The sequence below is a fragment of the Prionailurus bengalensis genome, chromosome E2, assembly GCF_016509475.1.
Source record: "Prionailurus bengalensis isolate Pbe53 chromosome E2, Fcat_Pben_1.1_paternal_pri, whole genome shotgun sequence".
Taxonomy (NCBI): Eukaryota; Metazoa; Chordata; class Mammalia; order Carnivora; family Felidae; genus Prionailurus; species Prionailurus bengalensis.
The window spans coordinates 841584-852689 of NC_057352.1; the positions used below are offsets into that span (position 1 = coordinate 841584).

The 11106-nt window shown below is 42.9% G+C and overlaps 1 protein-coding gene across 1 annotated transcript; it reads right to left on the reverse strand.

The window, feature by feature from the left end:
* Positions 1–1060: 1060 nt before the first annotated feature.
* LOC122494667 (zinc finger protein 211-like) lies at positions 1061–4594 on the reverse strand. The gene is given in 5 exon segments (XM_043600029.1): positions 1061–1489; positions 1492–1547; positions 1549–2586; positions 3855–3999; positions 4450–4594. Coding segments are annotated over 3 exon segments (792 nt in total). The 5' UTR covers positions 2079–2586; positions 3855–3999; positions 4450–4594; the 3' UTR covers positions 1061–1283.
* Between the last annotated feature and the right edge of the window lie 6512 nt (positions 4595–11106).

An 11106-nucleotide genomic window follows, 5' to 3' on the forward strand; every position in this document is an offset into this window, starting at 1 on the left:
AAATATTATGGCATTCAGTCTACAAACTAGGCCCAGAGAACTTGAAGGTTTTCATTGGAGGCCTTGGGCAGCAGTGCAAACAAGGGCAAACCTGGAGAACAACTCTCTGCCATCATACTGTCACCTCTGAGGCACACGAAGCTTGGGATCCCAACAACAGGTTATTCTTTGTGTTTGTAAAACCCAGCTGTTTTTCAAATCATCCCATAGAGTGAACAGAACTCCAAGATTAAAGGTAGCTTAACCAATAAAGGCTCTATTATCATACAAACCAGAGCATTGGGAGGCAAGTTACTCCTGTATCGGTGACTTGATGGCTGGGAACCTCCATCACAGAAGTCTAATGAAACCAATATTATCCCCAGAAAAGGCAGTCCATCTATGTTGTCAAGTTAAGAACAGAGTCCACTGGGCCAAAAATGTGTCAGGTACAAGGCACAGCTTATCAAAGAGAAAAAAAGAGTGAGTGCCGAGACTTCTCAGTAATCTCTGCTGGGAATGGAAACACCAAGTTTCCCTTCCCTGAACACACTGGGTTGGCTGAAAGATGCATACTATAGGCAGCTGCCAGGTAGTAGAGGTGAAATGGCTTTTTCCACAGAAACCACCAGTGGCATAAATCTGGAAAGGCCATGGGCAGGTTAAAAAGTGCAATGCAGCTCCAACATACCTGGGATTTTTGTGTTTGGATGAGGTTCAATTCAGGCGGCACCGTCATTAGGGATCGCCCCAAGTTTTGATATATGGGACAAAAAATTGTACTTGCTTGCACATTAAAGGTGTTTTCACCCATGTGAAATTTGTGGTATGCGGAGAGTAAAGGCCTTGGGCTTCTGGCTTTCTCACATTCATTGCATTTGTAAGACCTTGATGTGGTGTGAACTCCCCTATGTTTCATGAGGCTGGAATTTTTATTTTTTATGTATTTTATTTATTTATTTTTAATGTTTATTTTTGAAAGAGAGAGAGAGAGAGAGAGACAGAGCACAAGTGGGGGAGGGGCAGAGAGCGAGGGAGACACAGAATCCAAAGCAGCTCCAGGCTCTGAGCTGTCAGCACAGAGCCCAATGCAGGGCTCAAACCCACAAACTGGGAGATCATGAGGAGCCAGAGTCAGATGCTTAACCAACTGAGCCACCCAGGTGCCCCGAGGCTGGCATTTTTAGTAGGGGATTTCCCACATACAATGCACTCATAAAGTCTTTCTCCAGTGTATGCATTTTGGTATTTTAGGAGCTTGAAACCGTAGGTATAGAATTGCACACATTCCTCAACCTATAAGGTTATTTTCCAGTGTGAATTTTCTGATGTGTGGTGAGGGTAGAGCTTTGACTAAAGGATTTCTCACATTCACTGCACTGATAAGGCTTTTCTCCAGTGTGAATCCTCTGATGTTGAAGGAACACAAAATTTTGATGAAATGATTTCCCACATTCGCTGCATTCATAAGGCCTTTTCCCAGTGTGAACTCTCAGATGGTAAAGGAAAAAGAGCTTTTCTCAAAAGATTTCCCACACTCACTGCACTCATAGGGCCTTTCTCCAGTCAACTTTCTGATGTGTAATGAGGCTGGATATATGTCTAAATGATTTCTCATATTCATTGCACCAATAAGGTTTTTCTGTAGTGTGAACCCTCTGGTGTTGATGGAGCACAATGTTTTGGCAAAATGATTTCCCACATTCACTGCACTCATAAGGCCTTTCTCCAGTGTGAACTCTCTGATGTGTAATGAGGCTGGACATATATCTAAAGGATTTCCCACATTCACTACATTCATAAGGCCGTTCGGCAGTATGAACTCTTCTATGTTGAAGGAGTGCAGAGCTTTGGTGAAAAGATTTCCTGCATTCATAGCACTCATAATGTCTTACTTCAGTGTGAATTCTCTGATGTTGAATGAGATTAGAGTTTTGGCTAAAAGATCTCCCACATTCACTACACTCATAAGACCTTTCTCCAGTGTGAACTCTCTGATGTCTAATGAGGTAGGAGACTTGGCTAAAGGATTTCACGCATTCATTGCAAATATAACATCTTTCTCCAGGGCGGCTGTCTGGCACTAAACAAATGTGCATTTGCAGCTTAAAGTTTTTGTGGTCTTCCCTGTTGTAATGAGTATTTTCCTTTGTAGAGGCATCCTCACACTTGATTCCACTATTTGACTTCTCCCTGGTGTGTGTGGCCTGTTGATAAAATCCTGAGTCATCCAGGAAGTCCTTCCCAGCCTCCCTGAAGGTGAAGGGCTTCCCTGACACACAGAATTTGCAGTTGTTCACAAATAAGGCTCTCCTTACATTGCTTCTCAATAGTTTCTCTCCAATATCTGCTTTTTGTGCTGATAAAGGTTTGCTCTGAAATAAAATAGTTCCTCACATGCTGCATATATGCGTAATTTCTGCCTGTGATGTGTTCCCTGGCACTCAGCCAAGTGAAAAATGTCATTCAAGATCAAGCCACATATCTCACAAGGGTTGGCCTTCTGAGGAGACAGACCTGCCTTGACAGGCCTGATCTGTGAACCCCCTTGATCTGAAATATGCTGCTCAGAAGGTCCTTCCTCATCCTCTGCTCCATGCCAACCACCTGAAAGCAGAGAAACGCTGGTGAAGTACATGTTGACCTTGTTCAGGGAGATGGCATTATTACAAATGTATGTCTGACAAACCCAAGAATGAGTCCATAGGATTAACAGTAGGAGAAAGTGGTTGAGTTCAGGTTGAGGATGAGGCTGATTAGCAGTACTGGCCAACTGAAGATGACAGAATGCGGGAGGCCTTACAAAGTGAAGGACAAAATCACGGGGTGACACAAAGAGAACAGGCAATGTCTACAGCCTATTCCTCTACAAACAACTTTCAGCAGGACCTTGCCTGCTGGTGACACATGAGTGCTACATGGAATGTGGTGTCCAGGCCCGTGAAAATCCAACTGCAACAGAGCTGCTATTGTTCAAAGACTGAAAATGTGCATAGCTTATGACACAGAGGCCAATGTTGTACAAGACTGCAGATGGACCACGGTGAAAAAGCATTGAGATGTGGAGTCCAGACAGGTGAGGATTATCCCCGAGAGGTGAGGAGTAAGAGCAGAAGTGACAAGTAGTAGAGTTGACAAGGTGGCTAAGTGTGAAGAATGGGTAAAGACAGGCCAAAATGAGGTATGGGTGCTTCTGCCCAAAGCAAGCAAACAGGTCTCTGGTATGCTTTGTACACAGCCCTGATGCCATGCTTTCCCCTCCCCCAGGTGCCGTTTCTTTGGACCAGGCCGTGTTCGAGTTCATCTTGCAGCAGTTAGATTCCTTTCCATCCTGTGAACCTTTCCCCCACACCTCCTTGATGAGCAACTACACAGAACCTAGATGATTCAAATACTCAAGTAAAGTCGGGCCAGATAAGAAGCCCTCACTGGCCAAAAATAATGCAGTACATTGTAGAGCACAAGTAGCAAAACTAAATATTACAAAAAGAACTTGCAAGAATAGCCCATGGTCCACATAAGTAATTACCAAGTCAGTGATGGCAATTTCTGGCACAAGAATGAAGAAATGTTAACTAGAGGAACGAAGTAGAACCTAGGGTGGCTTGGATCTGGAAAATTCACCTGGTGATGGAGAGGCAAGCAAGATGGAATTGATGACTGCAAGTTTCCTGATTCTGGATCATCCCTGTGAGACTAGAAGGAAGAGGTGTTGGGTCTACTCAAGGAAGGAGAGGACAGTGTTCATATCCCAGCCCTACCAACCACAGCACCTATTCAGGGAACTAGGAAAGGAGTCAGTGCCCAGGGTCCTGATGTGAAAAGGGCTGACTTGCCAATAGATAAAGGGTAAGGGGTATGTTTAGGGACCTTACCAAGTGAGATCACAAGTGCCACGTTCTCCAGCATCACATCATGGTACAGGCGTCTCTGAGCCTTAGCAAGGAGACCCGATTCTTCCCAGGAGAAGTACACGGCCACATCCTGGAAGGTCACACTGACCTGTCATGATTGGGAAAACTGAAACCACAAATACCAACTTTCTTGAAGACCTGTAGTCTATTCTCCCATATGTCTATCCTATGCCCATCCTCCTCCCTATTTCCCCAACTCAGAGAAGAAACTAGGCCCTTGGCACTACTGGTGCTGTTGTCTACTTATGGGACGACTGATTACTAGGCCCAGCCATCAGCAACAAGAAGCAGGTGGACAAATATACCTAAACCGTGAACCTGGCATAGAGGCATTCAACACCCCCTGCCAGGCGATTTTCGGCTAATGCACAAGCCGGCCCCTCACCTGCAGCACACTCCCGCACCCCGTCACGCCGGCGCTCAGACATGGGGTCCCCGCCGACGAGCGCCTCCCTGGCCCGGACCCATGGGATTGGGGACAGGGACGCGACCAGACGCCCCGTGCTCGGGCCTTCGGAGTCTAGCTGGGAGGAGGGCCCGAGGGCAGCGCGTTTACCTGAGCCGGGTACCTGGGCGGGCCGCCGCCAACGGACTCTGTGGGTGGACCGAACACCCGGGCGGGAGGCCACTATCCCGCCCCGGCGCGGAGCGCCTCCTCCAGCGACTCCTCGGTTCCATCACCGTCTCGACCCTGCATAGACGCAACTGGAACAGGAGCAACTAAAATAACCGCCACGCCCCTTTGTGCTCAAAAGGAAACTCCTGTTACCTTCACAGGCTCAGCGACGCCGTCGTCGACGCGTGGCTTTCTGGGAAATGTAGTTTGCCCTGTCCATGGCTGAGATTAGGAATTCACCAGATTCCAGGAGAAAAGTCTTACATCCATGGCGAGGGGCACTGGGCAATGGCGGGCCCCTGTCCAAGGGACATTATGAAAATGGCTAGAGAAAGAGAAGATATCAGGCACTTTTCTCGCTTTGATATATAGACTGCACTTAAGGGTAAAAAAGTCGAAAATGAAGAAAATGTCTTTATAGATGATTCCTAGGTCATAAATGTATAAGTCCTGATAAAATTAGGTAGAATACAGACATGCCTTGACAGGTCATGAAATAATGGATTTAACCAAGATCATCAGGCAATTACTTTTGCCAAAAAACTTCTAACAACAACTGGCACAATAGATAACAGTCCAGTAAGCAAACCTGATAGTGGATGAAGAAACCTAGTAACAGTTGCACTCACCGTGCAAAGTTAACATGGCAAAACAGAGACACTCAAGACTTCAGAGCATCTGTTCGTGATTAAAGTCAGAAGTCCCAGCCCTGCCTATGGAGCCCTGCCTGTGGCCAAAGTTAATCTGGGTTTGATTTATGCCTGTGGTTCTAATTGTACATTATTTGGAAGCAATGTGATGATGAGACAGGGGAACTGAAGGGACCCCATAAAGGACTGCTTTTTGCTCCTTTTCCTGCTTCTGTTCTTGCTAGGACTTGCACCCCCACCCTACACATGCCTTATAGTACTTATAATGTATGTCCTCCTCAGACAAGGACAAGACGTTCATGATTACTTTTGAGTTCCAAAGAAGTGACTGGGTGGGGTCATTATGTGTTTTCCAAGACCACTGACTCCAGATACCATGACACGGAGATCCCAGGCTCCAGGGCATAAGTGATTTCTGATCACTTCCTGGATGCTGTTTTGACCAATTCCTGGATGCCTGAGAGGACACATACACCAGACCACTGTCCTCAAAAAAATCCTCATTCCCCACAAAAAACAAGACTCCCTTTCCTCTTCTGAATCTCCCAGATGCTCTATATCTGCATTCTATGTCTTTAATAAACTCTGCTCTCATTTCATCCTGGCTGGTGATTAATTTCTATTCTATAGGAAGCCAAGGAGTCTCTTGACTGCTCCTGTAGGATATCTTCTGGGTCCTTGGGCCCACCCAGCCTGCATCAAGGACATTAAAGAGATGCAATTACATTAGAGAACGTGGGAACTTAATGCCAGACAAATGACCTAGTTATACCATCATACATATAGCAAATATAACACAAGAATGTAGTACAAACTTTTGAAGTAAAAGAGAAGATTCTAATATAAACATAAAATGTGAGTATATTGTTTATGATTTTAAAAATATCAATTATAAAAAACAACTTTTTGAAAAAGTGGGAAAATTGAATCATGACTATAAGTTACTGGCATTTTTTTTTTTTTTAGTGTGAAAATGCTACTGTAATTATAATGAAAGAGAACTTGTACTTTACAGACATTGGAAAGACTTATAAATGGAATGATCTATCTGGCATTTTTGATGGTATAAGATTAGGAACATATTAGGAATTATATTACAGTAATTGAGGAAGTACATATTCATACTGAAAGCTGACATATGAAAGCTGAGAATCCTTTTAAAATCACATGAAAAGTTATAATTAACAAGAAATTATAGGTATTCCTACATATAATGAAAGTTAAAAATCAATAGCAGTCCTGTCAGAAGCTTTCTCCTATTTAAAAATTTAAAACAAACATCTTACTGAAATACAAAAGGTTGAAGAACATCAACAACACTCACCTGGATTAAAAAAATTTTTTTGAAAGTAGTCTCCACACCCAACATGGGGCTTGAACTCACCACCCTGAAATAAAGAGTTTCATGCTCTACCAACTGAGCCAGCCATGGGCCCCTAAATTCCCCTTCTTGTTCTAATTTCACCATTAAAGAATATGCCCATAAAACTCTGGGTCCCCATCTTCCAATTCAATAAAAACAGAACCCCAGGCCCATTCTCTCTGCTCCCCCTCTTTGCCTCCCCCCGCCCCCCCACCATTTCTCTCTCCCTACAGCAAACTTGCTCTGTGGCCCCAAGTGTGCCATGTGCTTTTCAGGGCCTGTAAGTAATCTTGTCTCTTTCAAAGTTTCCTGATGGTTATCACTAAGGGTGTTTTACAATCATAATAAGAATCACAAGGGTCATTCCAGACATTATATTGGTTATTGATAGGCTGAGATTGGCATAAAACACATGGCTACTATCACCATTTTTGCCATGTTTTCAGGTGTATGTAAACACATATCTGTCATTGCGTATATTCAAAGACTTGTTTTTCACAAGTTGCACAGTGTTAAGTATATTTTTTATGCCAGATTCTTCTCCAAAATGATTTTACCATACCATTTACCCAATAGTAGTTTATAAGATTCACTCATTTCTACCATATTATGGCACTTGGCAATGTCAGCTTACTGGTTTTGCCATGCTAATAAGTTTCGTTTCAGTTTGCATTTTTTTTTAATTTTTTTAACATTTATTCATTTTTGAGAGACAGAGAGTGAGCAGGGGAGGGACAGAGAGAGAGGGAGACACAGAATCTGAAGCAGCTCCAGGCTCTGAGCTGTCAGCAGAGCCCAACGCGGGGCTCCAACTCATGGACCGTGAGATCATGACCTGAGCCAAAGTTGGAAGCTTAACCGACTGAGCCACCCAGGCACCCCATCAGTTTCCATTTTCTTGATTACAAAGAAAGTTTTGTAGGACTAAAAAAGAAAATTGTTTTTTATGTTTATTCACTTTTGAGAGAGAGAGAGAGAGAGAGACAGAGCATGAGCAGGGGAGGAGCAGAGAGAGGGAGACACAGAATCCAAAGCAGGCTCTAGGCTCTGAGCTGTCAGCACAGAGCCCGACGTGGGGCTCGAACTCAAACTGTGATATCATTACCTGAGCCGAAGTCAGGCATTCAACCAACTGAGCCACCCAGGGGCCTCTTGTAGGACTTTTAAGTTTATTATTACTCGCTAGAGACAGTGACAGAAGAGTGAGACAGGGAGGGACAGGGAGAGAGGGAGAGGCAGAGAGAGAAGGAAAGAGAGAGAGAATCCCAAGCAGGCTCTGCCCTGTCAGCAAGGAGCCAGACACGGGGCTTGAACACACAAACCATGAGATTATGACCTGAGCCAAAACAGAGTCGGATACCCAACCGACTGAGCCAACTAGGTGCCGCTATTTTGTAGGACTTTCAAAACATTTTAAGTGAGTTTTTAAAAAATTTGAGATATTACTGACATTAAATCTTGATACTACATGATAAACAATTATAGAACTTTCAAATATCTTCTGAATAGTGCATTTCATTTCCATTTTATAAAATTTTATAATTAACAGAAGCCTTTCATTTTAATGTAGTTTATTTTGATGTATCTTTATGATGATGCTTTTTATATCTCCTTTGACAAAATCTGCTTTGTATGTTTCACAAAGGGAATTTCTTCCATGACCTTTCAAGAGCTGTGATTCTTCTTGTACTATAAAACCTTATCCACCTGAAATTAATATTGTACCCATTGCATATCCCATTGCACAGACAATATATTTAACAGCTACTATTAGGACTACTGTAGCCACAAGTGTAAATGCAAGTTGAACCTTTGGAAGTTTTACACAGTTTCAACTAATAGTGAATTTGATATCTGTGGTAGGTTGAATAAGGCTCCCCTATATGGCAAAAGAAATTTTGCAGATGTGATTTTTTTTTCCAGATGTGACTAAGATAAGAGTTTTGGGATTGGGCGATTGTCTGGGATGGATTAATGTGGGTGAGCGCTAAACATACTGACAAAGGTGGGGACAGAGGGAGATTTGACTACAGAAGAAGAGAAAGCAATGTGATGAGGAAGGTAGTTTACTCCACTGCAAGGAAGGTAGACAGCTAGCAGAAACTAGAAAAGGCAAAGAAAAGCATCTCCCCTGGAACCACTGTGCTCACACTTTGATTTAGGTTCAGAAGATTCATTTCAGACTCCTGGCTTCCAGAACTGTAAGATAATAAATTTCTGGTGTTTTAAACCACTAAATTTGCTACAGCAGCAATAAGAAATATCTTAATGCAAAAAAGGGTAAACTTCCTATTTGCTTGTAACAGGAAGCTGTATTTATTTTTTATTCTTATCTTTTTAAATGTTTTTATTTATTTTTGAGAGAGAGAGAGAGAGGGAGAGAGAGAACGAGTCAGTGGGGGGCAGAGACAGAGGGAGACACAATCTGAAACAGGCTCCAGGCTCTGAGCTGTCAGCACAGAGCCCAATGCAGGGCTCGAACCCACGGACTGTGAGATCATGACCTGAGCCAAAGTCAGACACTTAACTGACTGAGCCACCCAGGTGCCAGGAGGCTGTATTTATAAGGCATGGTCTCCACAAGAAAAGTTGGGGCTTTATAGTTTTATATAGGGTATTAGGAAGTTTGGTATTTAGCACATGCTGGGCTTTCAGAAATGGGAGTGTTTATTTAGGGTTGGACAGACTTTTGGCTCTGTTATCACAGGCACTGGAGTACCTCTACTGTTCAGAAGGTTATTGTCAGAAACATGGCCACTGGAGTAAGGTACTTGCTGATTGGCTGTTGGGTAGGGGCCTGGGACTGTCCCAGTGTTGGCTGTCTTTCCAGACTGGAATTTATCACTGATTGATTGATTTTCAGAATTTTAATAATGATACTGTCCAGCTTTTAGAAGTGTAGTACTGGAACAAGACTGACTCCAATGGGCTGATTTTCAGAACCACGTGTATTGAGGGACAGTTAACTCAAATGAACCGTGGTTAGTTGTTCAGGATTTTGTTAAAAGGACACTCTTTTTCTTTCTTGAATTTGAAAAATAAAATTCAAAACAATTTTTAAAGTTTATTTATTTCTTTTGGGAGAGAGAGAGAGAAAGAGAGAGAGAGCGCGCACAAGTTGGGGAAGGGCAGAGAGAAGGAAAGACAGATTCCCAAGCAGGCTCCGTGCTATCAGAGCAGAGCCTAATGTGAGGCTCAAACTCACAAACTGTTAGTTCATGACCTGAGCTGAGATCAAGAGTCAGACGCTTAACCCACTCTGCCACCCAAGTGACCTGAAAAATAACATTTTAAATTCCAAATGCCATCTGTTGATCTTCCCGTAGCCTATCCTGCAGGACAAAAATAAAAAAATTGTCTCATTGTTTTCTGTTTTTTAAGTAAGCTCTACATCCAACATAGGGCTTGAATTCACAACCTGAAATCAAGAGTCACATGCTCTATGGACTGAGCCAGCCAGGAGCCTCAGGAATTGTCTTGATCTTTATTTTTAGAGATGTGATTTTCAACTAGTGTTGTCATTTAAATGAGTTAAGTGTCTATTACTGTGGTGGGAAAATAGCCCTAACTGCTGATTTTTGGTGGTGTATTGAAAACAGCTGAACATAAAACACTTTAGGCATCCTGACAGTGTCAATGAAGAATGCAGGACAAAGATCTCTGAAGGTAGGATATTTCCTATATATACACAACTCCTTGAAACCCCACTAATTAAGACAGGGCAGTTGTTCATTGAAAATATACGCGAGAAGAATGAATTACCATGACAACATAGTTTTGCTATTGATTTTTACCATTCTAACGTCCTCTAAATATCCTCTTTCTCTCTCCCTCCAACTGTTCCATGTTTCCAGGAGAGAAAAAAAAGAATCAAAACTTGTAGACAAAGCTTTGACTGTGGTCAGGATTTCAATACAGACATGTGCTCAGCTTCATTCCTTTGTTTCTCATACTTCAGTACTCAGAAATTTTTTCAGCCATAATTTCAACTCCCTGTTCAGAAACCTACCCCAAAATATCATGTGAAATAGTGATTACTTCACAGGAGGATATGTGAGACACCTCATGGTGTCTCAAACATTTGACAATGACAGACCCTGTCCAAGCAGGAAATGACCTTGAAATGGTTGCATTCCTTTTCGACCGGTCTCAGATCTTAAAAGCAATTCTATGTATCTTAGGATATAGAGTAAAAAATATTATCTGGAAAAAAAAATGTCCCTTGCTGGGCTGGTACAATCACCAATTGATTATACAAGCTGGAGAAAACTTTCCTGAGGAAATCTGTCCACTGGCTTCACAGCTGCTCAACATCCCTTTTTTCCCTTCCACTCAGTGGCCCTGTCTGGTCTTTTCTGTCTTGTCCCTGACCAGAACTGAAGTTCACAAAACTGATCCTAAAGCTTCCTTGTGTATGTATTTAAAAAGCAGCCGGGTGATACTTATCAGCTCCCACATATGAGTGGACAGAGAGATACGGTGTGCTGTTGTGTCCTTTTGGTTTTGTGGCTTTGGGGAACATCTGAAATAACGTCTACAAACATTTCTGTAATCGGTCCGGAGTACACTCCACGGAATCCGGGT